Consider the following 25,497-nt stretch of genomic DNA (forward strand, 5'->3'; position numbering starts at 1 on the left):
TACTTTGATCACGTCACACCACTCCTCAGAGTTTAGTCTGCCCTCCAACCACATTACCACAAAAGGCTAAGTTGGTCTACCAGTTGGACTCTGCCTATTGTACCTTTATGAATGGGATCACAGCTGGTTTAAGAGTAGTGTGGGGGCAGAGTAGGCGGTCTAGCCACTACTCATCCCTGCACTCCTGTAGAACAGTAGTCACTTTGTCACACATACTAAAAAGCAGATCACGGTTTATACTGCACAAATAATGATTAAAAATGGGGGTGACAACTAATAATATCAGAGCATTTGAAAAAATATTTGAATCCAAAGTCTGCATGCTTCACAGGCGAGTGTTCAAACCTTTAGCCTATCAACACTAGTAATGCCATGTGCCTAAATGCATATGAGCCTACTTTCAGCCTAAGACGTCTTCTGTTTTCAGAGCATGCATGTGCAAGCATTATGACCTCTGCAAATGGCAAGGATACACCTAGTAGTAAAACATTAGACTACACCTCAAACAGGTATATCGACTGCTCAAAATAGTGGCGATGTGTGCTGAAAGTGCTGTTTTGTCGGTATACATAGTGGTATGCCCAAATGGCTCTCCCTAAATACAGTAATGCAGAAGTGATTAATCTATTTGCTTGCTCCCAATGTTCCTCCCCTCTGTGAAACATTTCTGCCCCTGCGCATGCAGTCCTCCAAGCCTTTACTCATGCGGTCCTGCATATGAATTAACGGACAGCCTGAATTAAACAGCAGGTACTGAGCCCTTACCAAGTTGACATAACATAAGCATGACCCACTAAGATGATGAAATGGTTATCGGCAAGCATTTGGGACTAGTGGGACAGAAGAAATGCCGAGTTTGGCCTGGTGTTTGTTTCTATTAGCAACATTGAGCTGTTGGGTGCACCTAATAAATCACTTTGAAAAGCACACTCAAAGACGTCAAATGCAATTGAAGTTTCTTTAATTGCTCAACGCATTGTCCACTATTGAGACACTGAACAAATGTACATGTTGACCAGCATATTTACTAAACCAGCAGTACCGTATGGTTAAAGAGTTGTCATGTTATTGCATCTTTAGGCAGAAACAAACATAAAATAAAATACCAACTGTACCTGGGGTTTGTGGATTTATTTAATACAAATTGTCTGCAAAGTGCTCTGGAGAATGGCAGTGAACATTAGAACCATATTTATTGCATGGTGTACACCCACTGTGATACCTTCAAAAGGGGACATTTTACACATTGTTCAATTATAGTATATACACAAATGCAAAATTGGACATTTTCCCCTGATATGACCAAGAAATTGTAAGTTACTCACTGTAGTGACTAACGTGCTCCTAGTCCATAGTCCCCTTTCCTCTATACTGCGTGGGTGCCACTCGCTAAGGATGGGAACTGAACCTTTTTCCCCAGAAAAAAAGTTACCACTTTAAATGTCGTTGCACGCGGGGGCGTGGCCCCAGGAGCATGTGCTCCCTCAAATCTGCCCTCTGGCGCCACATCTCAGTCCCCTTTGACGCGTCGGCTAGATTAAACTGCCATACTATGTTACTTATTTTAAGGGTGGGGGGAGGATGGTGGGACGTAAGAAGGAAAGGGGACTATGGACTAGGAGTATGTTAATCACTACAGTGAGTAACATATAATTACTCCTACGTTCCGTCCCCTTTCCTCCATACTGCATGGGCGATTACCATGGCTTGACAACCCAGGGAGGAGAGACGTGTGATTGTGCGCTGCCGTCTGGACAATAATGCTTGCAGAATGCTGAAGGGGTAGCCCAAGTGGCCGCCCTGCTGATTGTTTGCCATGGCACATGCCTTTGGAAGCGACAGCTGTTGTTTTGGCCCTGATGGCAGCATGATATTAGATTCACCCTCTTCCATAACACATGACAAACAGAAATCCCAATCACAGAGCAGCACTGTCCCCAGTACACAAGTGCTCCCCAAATCCTTAAACTCCACCTCAGCGAAGGACAGACCCTACTATAAAAGGCTGCCAGTTCAATCTGGCAGGGTGGGGAGATTGAGTAGGTATTGGAGGAAGATGTTTGTAGGAGAGGAGCGTGAGGAGGTAGTTGGTGGTTGGAGCGAGAGTTTGGAGGAGGATGCAGAAGGATGAAGTGTCAGATGGAGGTACATTCTGGAGGAAGTTGGAAGAACAGTCAGAACCATCTGTAGAGTGTGGAGAAGTTGGTGGAGAGGAATCATCAGAAATCCCTTAACACTGGTAGTAGAGGGAGAATGACTAGAGGGGAGAGATGCAGCTGCTATACCACGTGTGAGGAGAGCAGGTACCCTTATAGAAAGAAGGAGCAGGGAGGTTCCAGCAGAACAAGTCAGTCCTGCGTAAAATCTAGAGGTGGAGGGAGGAGGTTCACGCCTCTGCAATGTCACAAGAGTTCAGAGAGCATGCTATAGTGGTGGTCAACAAGGTGGTGTCCTGCGGACCAGGGCCCTAAAGCTGGGAGACAGTCATCAGACAGAACATCCCAGACCATACCACGAGTGTGCGCACCGGTGCTGGAAAGACTCATCCGGTGCTGGAAAGACTCACCCAGTGCTGCGTGTCCAAGACCAGAACAGAAGGCCTAACATCGTACTCAACAGGGATTCAGGCCACAGAAAAGACAAGAGTCAACAATTAGACATCAAGCAGGCATGTGGGTCTCCCCCCACTCGAAATTTTGTATGAGAATTTCTTTATGATTTATGAATGTAGAAATATCCTACGATTCCTTTACAGTTGTTGTCAGAACCCAACCCTGTTTTTTTGTTATAACCTATTCTTGCTTCAGCTTCGTTGTGCCTCCCACCCAGGTACCCTATCACAAGATGACATAAAAAAGTGATTATTACATATATTGGTAAATGAATGAGTTTGGCAAGATTCTTCGAGTGACTTGCACCCAATGGGTGCAGGAGGTTTAAGATTGGTCAGTGAAACGTATGCACATGGACCTTTTTCATCCAGGCTCAATATATTTGCCAGGAAAACTCAGTTGCATGGCAAACATTCCCTTACATCTGTGCTCCCACTGGCATGTCTTTCAGTGAAATATACAATGACATACGCAAAATGGGCTGTTATTTTAAGGCACTTCATGTCTGAACAAGACTGTCTGCACTGGATAAGGCTCAACATTTAGTTACAAGCTAGAATTAGGAACGGGTTTGATGGATTGTGGAATGTAGAGCCAGCAAACATTCAAGCTAAGGCTTGGAAAAAGGGAATGGACTAACATGGTGTCAAACCTTTCTTTTCAGGCTATTGACGCAAATAAAGCTTGTTGGGAGAATGGTTTGCATGACCCATGATGGTCTCAGTACAGCGCTGAGAGGCAAGTATCTACGTCACTTAAACGATCCATCAATTACCTGCCTTTACAACACCTTCTTAGGGTGTGAAAATATGCCCTTCTAAGGCGAGCACATCACTTTTTAAACTGAGTTTCAGTGGTGCAAATTAATCAGAACATTACCTACAGGTAGATAGGAAGAGATGTTGAGAATTGGGGCAATCCACTTGTAAAATAGTTAATGTGAAAACAGGACATCTTTTCTTAGGACTGAGGTCGGCAGCATTAACGATTCTATCGCTATCTGAACTGCTTTACGCCTTTAATGTTTCCCTGGGGATAACCTGAAAAGGTGAACTAGATGTTTAACTCTATTGCAGATCTTTGACATGTATTGTTAATCCTAAAGATCCAACCCCACACCACTGATCACAAGGCACTTTGCAGGCAAATAAAAACACACACACATTTGCTCCGACCCACAGCTTGCTGCGGCTAACGTGAACAAAAATGTAAATACTAGAAAAGGCAGCTTATTCCCTCTGTAAGACTGGAGAGGAAGGGAAGGTGCTGGTACAGCATCGTATTCAAGCCTTTGGGTTTATTCGGACCATCTTAACATCCATAATTGAAATAAATAATGAAATCTCATTTACACACCATTGGGTGGACACAGAGTAGAATGTTCTCAATAACGAACAAATTACTGGTTATGTAAAACAGCCAACAACAGAAATCGTGGCAAAATAGATTACATTACTTAAAAGAAAAGACATCAGTAGTTTCAGTTTTACAATTCAAAGTCACATAAAAAATAATGGTTAGGCAAACCCATACCGTATGCAATTTGACTTAACAATAAGGATGCGCGAATTGGATAGAAGCAGCACAATCGGCACTACATTTCTGTGCATTTGTCAAATCAGGATGCAAGACTTAATTTATTATGAAAATGTAGACAGATTATTTGATACACAGGACCATCGTTAACTAACATGCCTAGGATACTGATTTGGTTTCTTTAAATGCCAGCAAGGTTCAAAACGCACTTTGAGCGTGTGTTGGTGTGGGCACAGTGCCCACAATGCCACTTCAATTTGTTGCAGCAGGCTCTTACCTCATAGACGTACAACTTTGTTCTGGGACCACTCCCTGAAAAGTCACAATAGTGCATTTTCATGAGATGCTATTGTGAGCACAATTCCGCACAAACTGGGCAATACAAATGTAATAAAGAACCGAAGAACCGTGTGATGAAAATAGCGTACTTGTGTCTATATTTTGTAGATAAAGTTGCTTACCCTTAACTCCAGTTCTACCCAATGCTTCCTTGCCAATACACTCGCAATCTTTTTGCACCATCTTTTGCACATGCGAGTAATGCAGACATTCTATAACTATACAAGGTTACGTATGAATTTGGTGAAGTTGCAGTAACGTCAAGAACTTGCAAAACTACCAACTAAGTACCACCGACACCTTGTCCTCTGAAGAGGGCTCAGTTTGGGGTGGCTTGGCTATGAATCTAGTGGCGAGGAAAGATAGCAGAGAACGGTATAGCAACAGAGAAGTACACATCACAGGTGTAGATCATCAAGGGAAATATATATTTTCCCCTACATGTATATTAGCGCCTTTCCACAAGAGAGAAATGTATTCAATACAAAGACGAATAAACTGATAACCAAGTAAATTATAGGACCTTTACCTGATATCGCAGATCGCAACATCAAAACTTTCTAGTTATACCTTATACGATTTTTCTTTACCATGTGTGCTTGCTCTCAAGGTGGATTTGGTTGCTCCTGGAAACAGTTTGCTCATTCAAGTGGATGTTGTCAATTTCTCATCCCACTATGTAACAAAAATGATACCCCTCCTCTGGTAGTGTTCTTGACACCTTCTCTGGGTGAAGGGTTGAAACAAAAGGACTCACTGAATTCAAAGCAACAGTGACTGGAGACCATGCACATGGTAGCGGTATAAAATGCCAGTAACACAACATGCACTCAGTAAGAGATGGAATCCATGCACTGGGTCTTACCGCGTATTATGGCACCATCATGATGAAGCTGAACATGTGCCATAGTGCCCACTTTGAACTTGAAAGATGTGGCCATCACGGATAAAACGACCTATTAAGAGGACGAGGACGAACCTGTGCAAAACAAAGAACAAACTTGTCCCTGAACTGTCACGTGCTAGGTCTAGTCCATTGAAGCCTTTGCCCAGAGTGTGTCCAGAGTGTACCCGGAAATGGATATAAACACAGCATAAAATGGATTGCACACAAAATCTAAGGCTGTATTGGATCTGGAATTTACCACTAACGTGAAAACACCTGCAAATGTACGATGTTCTGACAAAGATCCAACTTTGTGGAGGATAAAGATAAATTAGGCTGTGGAATGGACAAAAGGGTGGGAAAAGGAGGATGGGGTACCCCCTTTGAATGGCAATATGGAAAAACTAAGATGGTTTTTCCTTCCTAAAATCCATGCAACTGCATTTTTCTATACCCAAACTCTGATGCACAGCTTTGCCCTGTCGCTCTTCTACTCCCCCGACCCACTAGCACTTTCCTTGTGTACTGTCCTGGTCCCAGCTTACTTCCCTTCTGCCATTTGGTGGCCATCATAGAAATAGAAAAAGGGTGCTCTTTTAGACCTCCCTGTCAATGTTCCCTGGTGGCCATCTTTGCTCGAGGCATTTTTCCCTTTGGGAGTTCTTCCACAAATGAAATGCTTTATCGCCAGCTACCCAATGGGTGCTAAAGACAATAAAGCAGTTTTTCACAGCCCGTACTGGTCAGAAAAGGGCCACTGCACTTGGGCATATTAACTCAGGCAGATGAGCCATAGCACCCCATAAGATAAAGAAAAAAATGCATGATTAGATTTTAACATAGAACCAGAACAAACCCAGGCAGGACTCTTATCCTACGCAAAAACCAAGGTTGAATTTTACGCTGGCAAAATTATGCAGACTTTCACTAAGGCCAGAACAGCAAGAAATCCTCTCTCCGGCTGCCAGTTAACACGTGGGACCAGCATTCTCATTTAAATCCTGATCACCATATTGTATTGAATTTGTACATTTGGATAATACTGCTCAATCTCCTGCCATGATCAAAACCAGAATATGTCTTGACCAGGATCAAGATAGCATCTATTGCCCCGTCAGTTTCTAACTTTATGTTAACAAGAAGCAGATTCAATTCAGGCTAAGAAAATATACAAGATCGCCCTGAAGCATTTAAGTGAAAAAGATAAACATCCTGAGACTAGAATGCCAAGTGAGCGAACAAGTGCCAGCTGTTTCACACTTTATGACTTTATCAAACCAAATGTGTAATTCAGGCCTGTGTAAAACATGAACACTCATCTTTCTGATTACTAAAGATTATACAATACCAATTTACAATAAATTGATATATTTTCTCTCAACAATTTATCAAGACAAATATCTTGAAGCCGGTCACAATACAAATATTTATGGAGTGCACAGTCCCATTTCTGGGAATTTTTTGACCTCAAACCAGAGGTTGAACTGATCCCTAGACTACACAAGAAGTTGGAAAAATAGGAGGCAGAATTGGTCATTATGTAAAACAAATACTTCATCAGATTGCTGGCAAAATCGAGAATGGAAATCTGCGCTTCACAAATGTTTTCTACAAGGATGCATGCATAGTTTCAAAAACCGGTGTCATTTTTCTTTTTCTGTTGACCATTTAGGTTAGCCGGGTGACTATATTGGTGGAAACGGAGTATATGGAACTTCCCAAACCCTTATTTCCCTCCAACATGCTTTAGGATTTAAACAAAAGGCACAAAGGCAATCACACCATCTATCCTATGTAAATAGTAGTGTGCGACTTCCACCAAAGTTCAGAACGCATTCGAGGTCGCTAGAGGACAAGCAGCAAAACTTCACAGAACAAACACATCTGAAATAAAGAGTTTAGGGCAGTAATAAAAAACGTAAATGAACAAACCAACAACCCTGTCCTGTAGACACAAAGAAAATAATAAGTAGATGGTTTGCCTAACGGAGGCACAAATAGAGAATGGATGAGGTCATACTTGAACAGTGGTTGTACATCCTCTAGAACTGGGTTGATTGTTGACATTTTAGAATGTATGCAATCCTCAATTGTGCAAGGTGTTAAGATTGCATAATAAATATTCCTTGGGTGAACTTAAAGGGGCAGTTCACTCAAAAATTGTATTCTTTTAAAAGGTGGGCCATAATAAATAATATACCCAACAAAAAAATGTTGTTAAAGTTCCAAAGTTGCTATGTAAAATATTCGGCAAATGCGCCTCAAAGTCATACATTTAAAGCACTAGGAGGCATCCATTTGGGAAAATGATTGAGCCTCCTGTGCTTATATTAACTCTACTCTTGTGGCAACAATCAAGCAAAAGCCCCCTACAGCCTGCCAGCGTTGTATTGATCATTGAAGTTACTTTATTTTTATGTTTCATGGGGAGCCCTGAGAACCTAAAAAGAAAGTAACTGCAATTATGAACACTACGCTACCCGCTGATTGCAGCGGAATATTAATAATTGCAGTTACTCTCTTTTTAAGTTTCCAGGGCTCCCCCAGTCTGGAATCTTAAAATGAAAGTACCAGCAATTACTAAAGTTCAGCCATGCCGCGGCGGAATATTAATATTTTCCATGACTTTTGTTTTAAGTTTCCAGGGCTCCTGTGGTGGGTGGTGGAATATTAATAATTGAAGTTATTGCCCTGGAAACTTAAAAAGAAAGTCACAGCATTTATCAATACAAGGCTGGCAGTCTGTAGGCTGCCAACATGCTCTGCTCTCCGGCAGTAATAAGCAAAATCTCCCAGTAGGGGGATTTTGCTCGATTATTGCTGTGAGAGCAGAGGGAGACGCATTCATTTCACAACATGGATGCCCCCATAGTACACATTTTATGGCTCATTTGCTGAAAGCTTTACATAGGAACTTGAATTGTCAATAACCTGCTCCATAGTAGGTACTTTCTGAACTTTTTTATACTACCCTTGATCAATCGATTACCTTGGATCAATCGATTAGCTTGTTGTTCGATCACTGGATCAATTAAGATGATCAGCAATAATGGAAGACATTTAAAAAGGTATCCATACCAGCTATGTCCCCACTTGCTTAGCATTCAGAGCACATACTGAAAATGGATGCAATGCTGCATACGTCTGAAGTAAATGTGAATACAATAAAGCAACGGGGTGCTCAAGCAATTTAATGAGGGCGAAGAAGAGAACACAAGGTTTGCATGAAGACACACTATTCAAAGCTTTTACGTGTCAGGGTGTATGTAACCCGTATTGGCTCTCTAATTGGCATCATTCCTTCTTTTTAATGTACAGTAAGATAGGTAATCAAGCAATTGGCACCTCATTAAGATGACAGTTAGAAAGGTCGTGCTATAGAAAGGAACAGAGGCAAATCTCCATGATCTTCTAAACGGTTCTGGAGATGAATAAGGGTGCATCAAGGAAACTACCCATTAATAGAATGCCTTATATGTTTAAAAGTCATGCCACTTCCACTATTCAATCATAGACAGTGGTTGAAGTGTACGAAAAGAAGTAGCAGAACTACTGCTGGCCTGTCCCCGCTTCCCACAATCCCCATCGCCACACCCCCTGCCATGCGCCATACAAAGTATTAAACAAATGCACCTGCTGTTTAATGGAACATTCAGTGCAGAGCACTGAAGTGCACGTTTCAACTTCTTTCTACACTTTTATTTTAAAACAAAACCATTCCCATTCCTGAACGGTTTCTTTAAGTATAGGAACAGTGAAACTAAATCAAGAAAAGTACAGGAGCACTGCTCCCGCCCACTTCGGCCACCGATCATAGCATTTCAAAGAAGACTTTGCCAGCCTCAACACCATTTTAGTACTATTTCTACGCAGGCGATCTTTCCATTTCATGATCACAAGGGTAAAAATCTTTGACTTTTTCCTAAGTTTTTTTCCTCAGCAAATGGAAACCCAATTATATAGTCTAAAAGAATGTTTTGGATATGCAACTAACTATGCTGGGAAAGAAAAACTACAGATAAACCTTTGCTGCAGATATTTTCAGGAAACATTGGAAATCACTTCATTTAATTTGCTGACTAAATCTTAAGTGACAGTACATATTGCTGACTTTTTTGAAGGAATTAAAAAACGCAAAAACGTTTTTTGAACACACAATTTGCCACAAATGTACGTATTACATTTTTTTAAAAATGTACAAAACTTTTAAAAGGTTTTCATGCACAATTTCATAAAATTGGGCAAAACCATAATTGTGTAATTTGGCACATCTCTAATTTTTTGATGGTCTAATGAAATGGCTATTTGGGCTCGTGCTGTGTTAAGCAACCGCAGGAGTGCACAGTAATGGGCTACAAATACCATGGGGTCTCTCTATGATTCACACGTCACACCATAAGCAAGTGAAATATAAATATCCCTTTGGGGTGGGCATGGAACATTTCCAGAAACGGAATGTGTGCTTCACTCGTTAATAATGACTTCTGTTATTTCAGCGCTCCAAGACCTATGGATGTGTAGCGCTATATAAGAAATACATTATTATTATTAAGGACACCGGAATACCAAATAGAAGCTTCTGCTGCTCCCACTACCAGGATATCAACCTGCCAAATCTATGGCAAGCATGGAGTGGATGGTGGTGTCCTTTTCATTTTGTTAATAATAAGGATTTGTTTGTAGTGTGCCGCTATAGAAAAACTGAACACACCTAAAATGTCTTGGTCTAAGGGAGCAGCAGTCCAGAGGATCTGGGTCTTGGCAATCTCCCTCGTGTTGCTGGAGTCTCGTTTGGATGGCAAACTGAGGAGGGACTTAGTTTAATGTAATGCTTAGATTTACCAATTAAAAAGTAGTCTACACATCTCTGTACAGAGAAGCAGATAGCTGGATACTCTGCTTGACAAGCAAAGTGGTCCTTTTCCTAAAAAAAAAAGAAAACAGGTGTGGAAGTGTCCCTTTCATCAGCCAGGCCAACACTTAAATAAACAATAAAAAAAACTTCTGCTGCTTAATGACGTTACATTAGCTCTCTCCTCTATAGGCAATACCCATTGTGTTGTAATTCCAGAACAACCCAAAAAAATAGCTTGTAAAGTGGAAACAAATTAGTTCTCACTCTGGGCAAAAGCACTTGGGATCACCCCCCATGTTAATGGTCTGGGAAACTGTTTAAGCCCAAGACTAACCGCTGGAAATACTCTAATAATTTAAAAGGAGGAACAGGGGAAGGAATAAGGTTAGAAGAACCCAAAGAACGAGGGGAGAGGGAAAACTGAGAAAACGGATGTCTTTTGCAGCGACCCAAAAACAAAGGAATCGCGTATTGTAGAAGATGCGCACATGGTATGTACCACCAAAAGGTCAGAGGTGGAACCATATCCACATACATTCAACCAACTGTAGCAGCACCTCTAGCAATAGCCTCACAATGGCTAAGTGCTATCCAGCATCTCAGGGTCGCGGGTTCAAAATCACATCCCTCGAGTGAAGTACAGCTCTGCTGTGTACTGTTCCTGTTTTAGCAGCACCCAGGGAACAAGTACTACCTCATTTTGTTTTTAAGGTAGCAATCTATTGAGAGTACAGTTTTTAATATTCCTCTTTGCCACCATGTAGCTGCTTGAGAACGCAGGCTGCAGGTCCTCTGCTCAATGTGTTCTTTGGAAATCTCCTGTGTGCAAACGGGAACAGACGGATCACCCAGAACCAGGGCCTGCTGATACACACACGTGTACAATGTGCGCCTCGTTCTCTCCGTCTGAATCAATGTTTCAGGACACTGTCATCGGCATCAAGATCATTCAGAAGCAGCGTTTCTGGGCTCGTAATTATGCCCAGGTGATACTACAGGGTAAAAAGAGAGAACGAAAATGAGTCGTATGAAAAACAGAAATCTGCCTACATGTAACGAAATTAACGGAGATCTAATCAACAAGGCACAGAGCAACATGCACAGAAATCAAATGTGAAAGCAAATCATTGAGCGCAGCCATGGTTTCTCATAGCTAGTCTACCCCAGAAGACAACTTGACAAGTTCCTAAAAGCTCCTCACATTTGGGCACCATTACAGTACATTCTGAGATACTGCAGAGGCTTGCCAGGTGTAATGTACTGCAGAAATGGCATTTGCACAGCCTTGACAAATCCAAGCTTGGAGGAGGGAAAGAAGGCTTTGCATACCTTTAATTTGGTTTTACATAGCCACTCCGTCAACTAGATTGTTGCCTGAGATAAACTGCCAATCTTAACACCATGCTTATTTAAATTAAGGCCATGCCACGTGTGAGGATTGATTCAACGTGGCATGTTCTGTTATTCAGTCTGTAGACCGAGTTTAGCAAATGCATGTTTCTCGCCAAATAGGCAACTTTTCAAGGCTATAAACATACATGTGAACCTATTACTGTCAGATTAAGAGTGATAACTGTTCTCAATCCATTTCATTGCCTAAATGTGAGTTTTCAGCCACATCATTGCTTTTGTTCTGTAGCTAAACAGATATTGGTTTCCTGAAGATGGAGGATACATGAATAAATACCCTGCGCCAGTAACCTTTCATCTATGAATAAGTTCAATTGTATGCCTGTAACCAATCTCAGAAGATTAAGCGCCTATATAGCTCTGGATTTTGTGCGCTATACAAATGTTCAAATAAATAAATAAATAAGATGCATCAAATTGCCTGGAAACTGATCTTTTCAGCTTTTATAGCCTACTCTCTTCATTACCAAATAACCATACAAGTCTGGCGTAGTGGTAAAAGGAGGTGCCATTGTTGTTAAGAATATCTTCTGTGATTGGGCGGTTGACCACATTAGGACACAGTGGGCAAGAATGTCCCAAGTAATTAGGAGTGGTTACTTCAGAACCATATTTATTAGTCTTGACCATTGAAGAGTGCTGTAAATAAGGAGGTTCTTTAATGCCAACTTGCACTGGGGTTCACATAAACCCAACAGTTTCAAACATGTTTAATAAACTGGGGAAACATTTAGCAAGTATATATGCAAACTGTGTCTGGCCTGGACAAAAGGAGATTAGGTTGCATTGATCAACGTAGAACATTGAATGTGGGTGCTGAAGACTTGTGATCCCCAACATCTGCATGATTGATAGATTGTCCTACTGCATGGAATCGTAGGAGTGGAGGCCATAGACAAGATTCGAGGAGTAATCAATGGTTATATTATTATTTAACTAACACATATTTGAATAAAGCATTGAATTAATGGACCGAATGATTGCCACAGACCACAATTTGTAGACAAAAAAACAAACGCAAATAAGCAAAGAGATCAAGTCCTTATTCATGCACAATTTTCTCTTGGAAGTATTCGAGTTACTTACACATTTCGGAAATGAAAGCTTGCAAGACAAAGTACAGTGGTCAAAAAACAATGTGGAAGACTTTGACACAGTGCACACACATTCAAACTTCAAGTGTATGCAATTTATTTTGATCTCGTCAGATCATCGAATGCATTCGGGAATAAAAAAACATGTTTATATTGACATTTGCCTCGGAAATATATTTAAAAATGATCACTCAAGAGCGAAAACTTGTCCCAAATGAAGTTTGGAGTAAAGAGGCTTCCAGTTGAACATACAAACTTTCATAATCATCATATGTACTGGTTTCGTAAGCACAGAAGGTCTGTTTGGTCAATGACGTCTTGGTTGAAACTGTGCCTGCAGAGCTCAATGACAAATCCTTCCTAAAAAGGGTATTCCCACAGAAATGGGACACAATCCAACTCAGACCTTTATGCTCTCTAGAAATGTAAACCAGAAGCCATCAATGGAACTTGCAAATCCTAAATGTCCCCGCAATGCTGAAGCCTGAGGACACAAAGTTCAGAACCATTGTCTGTTTTTTGTTATCCTATCTTGTACCCTGGGTTTCGTCAGATTTCATATAACTTTCATGGGGGGGGGGGGTGTGTGCGTGCGTGCGTGCGTGCGCGTGTGCGTGTGTGTGTGAGAGAGAGAGAGAGAGAGAGAGAGAGAGAGAGAGAGAGAGAGAGAGAGAGAGAGAGAGAGAAAGTAAGATGAATGTGTTGGTGACCTGTGCATATTTATTATTTGTGCTTTTTAACAAACACATCTCTCAATGTGTTAAAGAGGAAACAATGGTGGTTTGCTTGATCTACTGGAGCTGCATTTGTCCTACAATAGTTTGAAAAGTGAAAGGAAAATTGCCTTGCCTTGATTTGCAAGAGGCCAGCTCCCTGCATCTCAGGAATTATATTTAATCAAAAAGTACCCCCAAATAGTACTCCAATTTGTAACGGAGGTGAAAACGGAGCATGGCTTCATCTGCAGGGGTCGAGCTACGTCCGCATGCCTGGACAGATATCCAAGCACCATGTATGTTTTACTTGAATAAATCTGCTAATACATAATGTTTGTTGCAACTTTCAAAACAAAAAGAAATAGGAATATATATACATATTGAAAAGAAGAGGACGATAAACCTGGGAACCTTAATGATATACTTTGGAGTATGCTTCACTGCAGGCTCTGTATCTGCGCTTCCATGCTACCACAATGGTCAGTACACAGTCAATGAGATAAACAAAGACTTCAACCTGCACCCGCTGGCACATTTTATTCTAGATTTACGGGTTGGGGAAAATGAATGTTGTTACTCTTCAAGTTATACCTCCCATCAAATTGGGAAATACCATATTTCATTTCAATTTCCTTTAGTACTTACCCTCTGCCATTTTATTAAATGTTTGCATCTTTGCTTTACACTCATCTATTTTGCGCAAAGGATGCCATGCTCCTTTCTATCAGAGGAATACATTATAAAGCAGAACTGGTTTGCATTACTGAAGACAAAGCTGTATGATCACCTAAGGAGTGCAGAGGTTTCCTGCCAAGCTCTCTACCCCAGGCTGTGCATCTAATGAGGCAGTACATTCCAGGTGCAGGGCTGTACTAAAGCTCTGGGTAGATAACAAGGGCAAGAGACGACAACAGCTGTTACAGACTCCCCTCGGAGGGCTGTAATGTAATTATATGAGCAAAACAGGTACAAAAACAGGATACAAATAAAACCACAAACTTAGATGGATAAGGTGTTCAGAACCTCATATTGAGCGTTGTCCTGGTGGAATGTCGATTAAGATTGTCACTAGGGAGACCAATTGAAGAGCCAAGAGTGAAGCAAGTGCTAAAATGCGTTACCACTCATTAATAACCCTTGGGGGAGAGGGCATTATTGCTATTAGAAGCTTCCTCCGAATTAGGAAGACATTTTCGGTTTTAAACAAGGACAGACAAAGGATAAACAAAGGACTGTTGGGACAGAAGACTTCTACAGGCCAATATAGCCCTCAGCTACTGTATGGTCTGCAATGGAGCTGCCAACACTCCAATGTTATAACAGCAGTTAAGCCCCTCTGCTGCCTCATTCTTTACAATAGGCTGACAACATTCCAATGCTATAATTAAGATTTATAGGGAAGGTCTGAGGGCCATGGGCATTATGGGAACTACTGATATAGTTAAAGGCCCCAGCAGAGCGAGGGCGTTTAAAGAAGTTTTAAAGAGGATACCATAACCCCTGGTATTATCCAAAGGTGGGTTCCAGGAAGCTATCATAACTAGTGTTGCTCCTGAAAATATAAAGTATATACAAGCTACTTTCCCACTGCCATCTCCGTGCAATTGCCCAGGGGGACTTGGTACATACATCCACCTGGGCGGTCGTATGGAGTTGGCTGAGGGTATTCACCACACTGCTGCTAGCATTGGAATGAAGTGTTCTGAACAATCACTGGGCCCTACAAGATGTTCCACTGGCTATACTAGTCTTATAGCTCAGATATTGTCTGAGAAAATGAGTGAACATTTGAAGGGTTATTATTAAGCTTTACATACCTAGCAGGACACAGATGTGCTTAGTCAACGGGAGAAATCAACATTAATAAGCCAATGAATTCACATCCTTCGAGTCCATCTCACTGCTTGACACAAGAGGCTTTCATTAGTCAATCAAAACCTTCTCTGGCTCTCCTAAAGGCTGCTGCCTGTCCAAGATTGCTAAAGGCTTACTCTGACCAAAACTGTACTTCGGCTCTGTAAACAGGGCCCTTTATAACAAATTACAATTTTAACCACTCAGAATTTGAACGTACCCTATAGGCTTTTCAGCATAAGCAATGAAAGTACCACTAGAAAACATATTTTGGAGGGCCCTTTCCCGTCCCTTCTCACACATCCCCTCCCCATCGCAGGACTACTAGGGGTATTGTAATAATAATACAATCATTTAACGAGAAAAAGAAGCAATTATGTTGCAGAAGCATCACTATTTTTATGGAAAGCCGGGCGCATTAAACCATAAGTATCCCAAAATGAAAAACATTCATTCTCCAGGTAAAAGGGACCAATTCTGTGTCCATTCTAATAAAGCGGTTTGGTTTCCCATTTTGACAGAGGTCAGTCCGGCTGTAGCAGTAATCAGTAAGTGATTTACCACATGTGCAAGATCAAATGCCCTCTCTTCCCTCGCAGGAAGGCCCAAAGGAGACAGCAAAGGCGCAAGGGATGTTTTAATCCCATCACACTCTTTGATCCGAGAAAATGCCTCATACCAATAACCTCACACATCCGGAAACACACAACACACATGCTAATAAACACTTATCACTGTGGCCTGGAAATATTTTAGCCAATCTGGCTGAAGGGAGTTTCCATCTATGAAGCAACTTGATTGCATGCAATTTATATTGGTGAGGAACAAAGTCTTTTCACAGTGTTATCCACTGTCAGTGTATGTCAACAACAGATGTAGCTCCCATTTAGTACTAACCCCACGACAGCCCGAGTACCGGTCAACTTACCTGCACAGATCCAAGAGAATCGTGTCCCAAAGAGGGTAGATAATTTGGTACAGACTAGAAAAATGTATGGGAACTCAGACATTTGATCCCGTCAATACATACTTTAAATGGGAGATGCTTCAAACCCTGTGTGTCAAGGCCTGTACCCTTGGGCATCCTGAGGAGGCAGAATTACATTTATCAGCATTATTTTGGTACCCCAACATTTCGAAAATAGATGTAAAACAGAGAAAAGGGATGGTTTCAAAATGAGTGGATTCGTCAAATTAAGCAGGCCATCCTTAATTTGAGGTGAGCTCCTGATGTGATTTGGAAGGAGTTCCATCTCTAAAGCAAATAATGGTATTGCAACATGATAAAATAAATGGTTGCTTCCTTTATTAATAGGTTTAAATTGTTCAAGACGAAGAGGGAGGCAGAAAAGGCTCTATTATATGTAAAAAGCTATTTTGAAACTAGCTGCACTTAAAATCTGACCTAGGTCCATATAGGCTGAATGAGTATTTAAGTGAGGGAATATAATGTTGAGAGAATATTTATTTTTTGTATTGATTGGCTCGTATTCGACTGGTTTTAATTGGTTAGGAAATGTATTTATTGCCTGTAGACTATGTGGAAAAATTGTAATATAATGTGCATCCTGTGAAATGTTTGATGGACTTTATACACATCAGAAATAAAACTGCCAAAAGCAAAAACGGAGGCGTTGGTGGCATCCCTGATGGGTGCTCCTACATAGGGGAAAGAAAGAGATCAGACTCCATTCACCTGTTGATATAGGATTACAGTACAGGTTTGCCAACCAACATGGCCAGTTAGGGGCAAAACCAAAAGCTTTGCGTCTCTCCTGGGTAAATCTCCATCTGACCTGGTGAAATGCCTTTACGTGTTAGAATTTGTCGGCGGCAAGCAGGATGCCCACTCACCATCTGCCAAACTCACCTGTTGCTCTGGAGGCTGGGGGCAAGGTGAAGCAGTCTCTCCAGGGCGCTGCGGATCTCTCCTCTGGCAGGAGACATCTTCTGGGTTCAGCGCAATGCTTACCAGTGCTTTGAGGTCCTTTCCTCTGATCCGCAGGTGTGCGTCACGCGAATCCTACGGCAATCACAGCAGCTGCTGTATAGATTGAGAGGCTGTGCCTACAGGCACTGTTCTCTCAACTGTCCCTTAAGTTTACAGTCCGTTACAGAACTTTATGTTCCTCAGGTCATTCTGATCTATTTTGAAACTTTTCTTCCAAAGTATCAATCCTTAGGTAACTAACCCCTTGTTGTTTAGGTTTTATTTGCGTTTGTTCTTCCACCATCAAGACCACAAGTTCAATCCTGCAAATTAGCTACCGGGTAGGGTGCAGTGTACCCAGGAGGTAGGCCCCTGTTCAGGGTGATTCTTGCAATAACCTATGTCCTTTGGTACACATATTAAAGAGATTTCTGTCCCCTTGCAGCTCCTGTGCCCATACTGATTGTCCTAAGGAAGGGAGTGTATCAAGTAGCACTGTTATCACCTTGGAAAGGCTCACACTCTTTATTCCTCATATTTGGAATGTCTAGCCTTTCTTCGAAGGTAGGGGTGCTTAATTCTTCCATGGCTCCTGAGGATCTGTGCTCCGTCTGCGCCCTGGCAGCAAACGAGACCACAGCTGGGTCAGTATGACGATCATGTGTCACACAAATCAGGTTCAAAGCTTTTCTCCCATTATCTGCACCTTAGCAGCTGCGTTAACACAGAGCTTCATCTGATGTATAGTATCTGGAAGGTGCCAATCTAATCAGCAAACCAATACACTTGTCAGGATTTTGGCACCTAGAAATAGGCTTGTATGATGCACACTGTGTAGGATACCATACCTCTTTATAGATAACAGGGATGCATTCAAGTAAGAGGACCGAGTATATCTCTAGACTACCCTTAAAGATAATCTGTAATATGGGGGCGAGACCATCATGAAACCTTTCACAAAAGTTAACAGTAAAACCGTCTGGCCCTAGGTAACTTGCCGGACTACATCCCATTTATGGCAAGTTGCACTTCCCATGTGATTGGGGCACCCAAATATTCCAAGACAGCTTGCGAAAGCCTGGAAATGAAGGACAAGAGGGAGCCTCCAACTCATTTGGTGGTGAAAATACCCTCCCTGGCATAAAGCTGTTTGTAATAGATGGCAAACTGAAACCCATTATCATGTGGCTCCCTAACATCTGTTCATGAGTATAGACCACCTGATGATCAAGCCTTTACTTGCAAACAGTGGCTGCGTGTGTGTGCCTCAGCTATCCTTTCATAGCAGCAATGCTTAACAAAACGAAGCTTCTTCGAGACCTTCTTCATTTGTAGTGATCTGATCAATCCCCAAAACGTATTGGAACTAGTGGCCCCATCCACAAGTGCTCCCTCATCCCCTATTATGTCTCACTCATCAACAATCCAATGGAATTATCCTCAGCTGCATTCCAGAATACCCCCCCCCCCCTTTGTTATTTTTAAAGTAATCCTCAATTGCTTCCCTTGTGAAATCCCCCAAATGTTTATCTCAGAAAAGTGCCTGCCTCACCGCCCAGGTCTGCAGAGCATGATAAACAAAGACCAAATTGAGGCTTGAGCAGACCCTGGCACTATCGCAGCTCCCTTAAGTAAATGCTATTGGTCAGCTTTCATTAAAGCACAATCAAGAGGTGAGAAGCTTTTGTGTAGAGGAGAATAAAAGAGATACGTTGTAAAGTGCAGAATAATCTCCCTCCATGGGTCAAATAGACCAAACACTGTCAACAGGTGCTGTAACCTAGAATTTGCATCTGTAAGGAGTGTCCTTCCAAAACTAGGCTCACTGGTATTTGAAATTCACTTCCAATCAGCAAGAGCCCCCAGACCAAGCAGTAATCTGTAAAAAAAGCCAGCTCATTAAATTCCAATACCGCTTGGTTGGGTTGTATGGAGCACACAAAGAGGTGAGAACCCTGTTCAAATGGCCCTTGACCATCTGAGGGCTACCTGCTAGATCCCTTTCAGACTACAATTCTTACCTGAAAACGCTCTATATAACCATATACCCACCACCAATTTCTTGGGTGTGCACGGGCCCAAACACGACACTTTTGTATAATATTGAAGGAGTTTCTCTTAAACTCAGGTGCCACTAAGCAGAATTTGGTTGGGAAGTTTAATGCTTTCAACTGTATTGTGGCTAGACACAATCTGGGTTTCCTTTGGTCAAGATGGCTACGGAATGAGAAAGAAAAACAAAAAAATAAATCAGCCAGTACCTCCTCTTTCAACTAGCAATATCACAGCCCAGAACAAAAGAAGTCACCTGAATATGAAACACTAGGAAAGAACAATAACCCTTCTCCTGAAACCCATTCTGAAGCCCAAATCACACCCCTTACCATTGCATGGACCACTAACCAGCCTTTTGTTAATTCAAAGAGATGGCAGTAGCAATCAAATTCCAAATCTGCCAGCCACCCTGGAGAAAGATCTCAGTGTAACTAGAAGCAAAAAGATCCAATTTATCCACCCCAATGTAAGTAGTGACCAAAACCACAATGTAGTCCGCCCCTCCTTCCATCAGAGTTTAATCTTTCACTCCAACGAGAAGCCCATATGTTTCTAGATTAAACAAAACCCAGAACCTCCCAAAGAGAAATACTGCAACCTCAACCATTATTGAATACGGCCTAGGTGAAAGTTATACAAATGTTGGAATCGAAAGCAGAGATCATAATGAGACTGAGATTGGCAGGGTATTAAGCCTCTTGAATGTTCTGGAGAATTTAACGCTTGTTCTGTATTTCTACAGCCGCTCTAGTTTACCCCATCAGTAACTACATGATGCTCTAAATATGTCTCGAGGGATTTTGTTTATCTCAAACATTAAGGCAAAGTAGTAGCCCCATCTATACTTCACTCCCTTTTCCCTGGGCACTGCAGTAAAATGGTGGCAAAACCTTCCGGTGAGACAGCAACGAGGCCCTGGCAAAGTTGTACTCCTTTGTAGTCAACAGTGTACTTCCCCCTGAGTTTGCTTGGGTTGCACATTTTATTTGGTTAGTAGTGGCATCTGATGCAGTCCGTTTGGGGTTTGTGAGCTCTTTTCATGTGCAGGCCTATGCCTCCCTCATCCTTGAATAGGCTCTTTACTAATTCCTTAATCAAGTGATACCTCTGTGATGGGCTTCTGTTTCAGGCACCCATGAAAAGCAGAGGTTGAAATACCTCTTGCAATTTTCAATGTCATCCTCCTTCATCTCTAGATCCCTGTTCATAAGATTCCAGTTCAATTGTTTAGGCTTTGTGTTTTAATTCAAGGAGGTCAGTAAAAAGCAGATGTTTGCAACTGACTTTACTCCACCTTCCACCTTTGTAACCCTGTTTTTCATCTTTGAAATAGAAGGCTGGACATTCTGCAAAGTTATCCCTTTGGTCTTCCTGTGGTTGAAAAGAGCACGGTGCGAGTAGATCAATCATCTGTGGATCATTTGCCTTTCATAAAATCAACACACACAAAACTAAGAGGATATTTTCTTCTAATTGTGTTTTTGAAAACTTAAAAAGGTGTGCATGTTTTAAACTCCAAGAACAATACAAATGTTTTCCAAGGGACTTGCAGTACCGAAATGGAACATTGCACCCTTAGTTGTCTGTTATTTTTCATAGGTTATATAGTGCAGTGGTGAAGTGTCTGGCCTACACACCTGACGACTGCGGTTTGATCCCCAAGGTCGGCTTCAATTCATGAACTCAAAGAGGACATTCAATGTTTCTCATTTTAGCTGGGGGGACTGACTTCACCCCATTAATAAAGTGGGTGGACTTTGTCCCCTGTGTGTACCCTTGACTTGAGCCCTGGTTACTGGGTTTCTTTATGGGCAGCAGAGCTCTGGATTAGGCCCTCACTAAGCTCCAGAATGTTCTGCAGTATGCTGGGGATCTGCTGTAGGGCCAGTACCGCACACGTTTGAGGAGACTGGCAGTAACAAGCTTTAAATAAGCAGGGAAGAATGGAGCAGTATACCTGGGTGGGCCATTCAGCTGTGCCCTCTAGAGTGCACCTTTGCCTTTTTCTTAATTGCCAAAGTAATTAATCTTCACATCTAAAGAATTCAAATGTGCAGTGATTCTTTCATTGCTCAAGAAGGCCAAACTCTGCCACAGTGACCTGGCAAGGTTCCATCCCTCTTGCCTTCATTACTTTAGCAGAATCCTTGAGCTGGTTACTACCCACAAGCTGTGGTTAACATGAGGTATCATATTCTGTATTAATACCAGCAAGACCTCTGCCATATATTGGGTATAAAAAATAGTGTCCACCTCGATGATGGAACCAGACGACAGACAGCAGCCAAGTGCTTCAATTTTACTTGATACCTCGCTCCCTTGTGCTTGGCCCCCTTCTGCACTTTAAGATCACTGACTTTGCCTCAAAATGGATCTGCTCTTACCTAAGGGGCCATTCCCAGTCTACTGAGTTAGGGGGCTTTGAGATCCAAATCCACAGCATCTCCTAGAGGGCTCTGTGAAGCCGCCTCTGATCTTTAATGTAGATCTTCAGTCATTGGTCAAACTACTGCATTCCTTGGATATGCATTTTTTATGTATGTGGATGACATGCAGATACTGCAGAATTTAGATATTAGAGACAGTCAAACTTTAAAATGTTTCATATGTATTGCAATGTAGTTGTCATTTATATAGCGCCTTTTCCCATTTGTATGGCCTCAAAGCGCTTTGTGGCAGGAACACCCTCAGGGACCAAAGTACAGGTACGGGAAAATTCGCAAAAAGGCTTAAATTGCGTGTGTGCATTTGGCCAAGATTAGGAATAAGGTGGGATGGCTAGGCTCCACTAAGCAACGTAAGAGGTCAGGCACGTGGATGGGTGCTGAAGGAGGTCACGATAGAGCGCTTCTGCACGAGACTTGATATGTGACCAGCTAGAACGAAAATTGCCGTAGGTTGTCGCTGTATTCTAATGGCAGAGGTGTTGAGGCAAGTCTGGTGTATGGGTGAAGCTGTTGTGTCCAGCTAGACCGAATTTGTCATAGTCGCAGCTGCATTCTAATGTGTGTGGCTAGATAGCAGCCGTGCCTGCGGCAGATGTCCACCTAAGTGGTACGATTATACATACCTTAAGCTCAGATGGAGCTCATCTTTGATGTCTATGTGCCAGCCCATTATCTGTGGGGAAGAAAACCAGCTACCCTAGTAAACTCTTTTAGGTACTATTGATAAGGTTACCTTTACGTCTACCCAGTGTCCTACAACATCTTCTAGGCGAGGCAGACAGGCTACCATAAGATCTAGAATTATCTAAAAGCCATAGACAGGTTACCATTATAGTCTTACTAAATATCATCCAAGTTCTATAATCGCTACCAACCGGGTTCTACTAAATGCAATATCAAGGATACCTGCGTATAACCACTGTGCATTACAATGGCTAATTTAAGGATCTATAAGTGCAATGGAGGGTTACCAACATATATCTTTGAGCGAAACGGGTGGGCTACCATTATAAGGTGCAACACAAGATGCCCACCTCCCAGATTCATCCAATGCCATACACTGCCCACCCTCCAACTAATACAGTCCTTCTAAGTGCAATAAAAGTGAAAGCCTGCAATGTTTTTCAAGTGCAATAGGTGTGCTACATTTACTGAATTTCTTCTAAATGCAGTGTGTGTGCAGACCATCACAATTCTTTAAGAGCAGTACAATTTTTGGCTTTCACATTTTCTCATGTGTAATGCGTGTGTCAACCTACCCAATTTCTTCTTCATATGTATCGCTGAGAACATAACATGGATGAATCCTAATCAAACTAACTTGCACATATGTGGGAACCACTCTAGTGAGAATAAATCCAGCCACATAACCAGCTCTATGGGATGGTGGCCACACAGGAGAGTCTACAACAATGTTTTAGATCAATGCACCCAACTATAGTGGAAATAACTATTTGTATATCAGTCTGGTCCCACCCAAAAGGGAAGTCCAGCACCAAAATGCTAGGTTATCATCATCATCATCATCTGAAAGGGAGTACTACAAGAAATACCAGACTTTAATTAAATCCAGAAACAATGTTAGTCATGCTTTGTGAACCACATAGTCCTAGTTGGAATTGTGCTAAATGGCAGGCACACTAAAGCCCCAAATCAAATCCTATAGCATCAGCTCGAAATCTGAACATTTACCAGATAGCTAACTGTCACTCACCCACAATTTCAACAGTTACACAAAGTTAATTCTTTCATCCTAAATTGCTTAAGAGTTTTGGCCCATTTTACTTTACCAAAGAAAGTGACAGAGGTTAACATGTACTGTGCAGCAAGATTAGACTTTGGCAATTCTATCTACCTAGGCCTCCATCATCATGGCATGACTGAACTGCTGAAAGCTGCTTGGCAAATGGACACGAGATCACATTAATACTGAATGTCTCTAACATATCAATCTTACCCCAATGTCTTTTCTGGTTTATATTGTGAGGCCCGCTCAGTGGATTTGCAGTGTAGAAGGTGTATCATTTTGCTAATCATTCTCTATTGATTAAATGGTCTCCAGAACAAAACTATATATCTAAAGCTGTCTCAAGCGATGTTAGCAGTGGCTGCAAAACCTCCCTTTTCTGATTGTAGTTCTCCATATAAAGCATAAAATGAACCTTGGTTCGATACCAACAACTAAGCAAATGTGACTTCTTCATTTGCACTATGTTGCCCCAATATACGTGCAGCAACATAGTAAAACAATGGCTGTAAAGTTTTATACCTTTTCATTACATTTGTGTGCTTTATATTGTAATTATTGTTATATCACAGGTATATTGCGAAGCTATGCATACAACCGATTTTGCCAACAATGCAGTTATGTTTGTTGTGTATACGAATGGTTCAAAATACAGGGCAAAACTACCAGTGAATAGATCAAACTTCCGAGCTTTTGATCAAGTCATTTCTTACAGCAGGTCTTCTTCACAAAGTCATTTTATATTAACAAAAAACGTTAAGGAAACTTGGTTTAAGGTCAAATCCATCACTTTATTGACACACCGTTTTAAAGGAGAATCAAATCACTGATATTGTCAAGTTCATGACTTGGGTTGATTTCCCAAATTTGTGTAAGAGGGTCAATTGTACGTTCTTACTGCACATAAGTCAGATATCTTGGATTCATTATATTTCAAAACGTTGATAAGGCAAAGTACATATTTAATGTACAGGAATGTTAAGACATAGAAATATCCATAACTGAGATACTTTAAAGTTTTTTGGAAATACAACAACCATTATTAGCTTGCAAATGTTTCCAACTAAACACATACACAGGGTGAAACGAATCACTAAATGCCAACCACTGATTTAAGCTCAATGTTTGACAAATCTGACAGGTCTTGACAGAAAGTCAGATGTACATTAAGTCTGTTGCAGTAGTTACATTTTTGGCATTGAACTCACTTAAGAAGCGAATGAAAAGATAGTGTCCACAAGGCTTTTACAATTCCAGACATGGGTTGGGTCCTTCAATCCTAGAGATTCCCAGACTACCTAACATTCAACAACACACTTCTTAATAGGTACAGTTCATTCTGTGAACGTTTGAACTCCATACTCAAAATGAGTTTAATAAAACACATCTCTAATCTGACCGAATCGCAGAGTAAAACTGCTTTTCACTGAAAGAGCCCTGTGCTGATGCAAAACCTAACCCATCAGATCACAGAAGAAACCACTGGCCTTTGCTGGAGCAGACACCTTAATCTGGGTTCTAGGAGAAATGTTGTTAGGGCTGCGTGATAGTGAAGTGAACATATATACAACACCTTTTGTACTAAAGCTGCCATTGCAGCAGTACAATTGCAGTATCCATTGCAGTATTTCCCAACAAACTGCACTGCCTTTGGATTAGGCTGGGAAGACTGCAGTGACTGCTTCAAAATGCAGCTTTGTCTACTGGAAAAAGCTGTATTTGCAATGGGTCAACAAAACAGATCAGCTTGGCTTGACTATTTCTGTTCACATTCCAGGCAAATCCAGCTTGCTTGCATCTGATAATATTGAAGATTCAGTATCTACAACTTATAGCTTCCCGAAAGTGTTCTAGTCCCAAATGAACATTTTGGAACATGTAATAAAAACTTAGGAGGTGGAAGGGGGAAAAGCTTCAATTCATATTGTCATTTTCAGTCTGCATTTAAAAAGAAAATAATTGTGACATAAATGATGGTACCAGGTTGAGAAAAATAACTAAAAAAGATATGGGAAC

At 41.5% G+C, this 25,497-nt stretch overlaps 1 protein-coding gene across 5 annotated transcripts in view; it reads right to left on the reverse strand.

The window, feature by feature from the left end:
- Window positions 1-944: 944 nt before the first annotated feature.
- SLC11A2 (solute carrier family 11 member 2) overlaps window positions 945-25,497 on the reverse strand; it is a 679,758-nt gene continuing 655,205 nt past the window's right edge. For all 5 annotated transcript variants that reach the window (XR_011304995.1, XM_069653368.1, XM_069653369.1 and 2 more), the window contains one exon: window positions 945-11,220. Coding sequence is in view for 3 of the 5 variants with exons in the window: in XM_069653368.1 (XP_069509469.1) it covers window positions 11,140-11,220 (81 nt within the window). In the remaining 2 variants the exon portion in view is untranslated. The remainder of the gene's footprint in view (window positions 11,221-25,497) is intronic.

This window comes from Ambystoma mexicanum, chromosome 3q (genome assembly GCF_040938575.1).
Source record: "Ambystoma mexicanum isolate Mex_15411 chromosome 3q, UKY_AmexF1_1, whole genome shotgun sequence".
In the NCBI taxonomy this organism is placed as follows: domain Eukaryota; kingdom Metazoa; phylum Chordata; class Amphibia; order Caudata; family Ambystomatidae; genus Ambystoma; species Ambystoma mexicanum.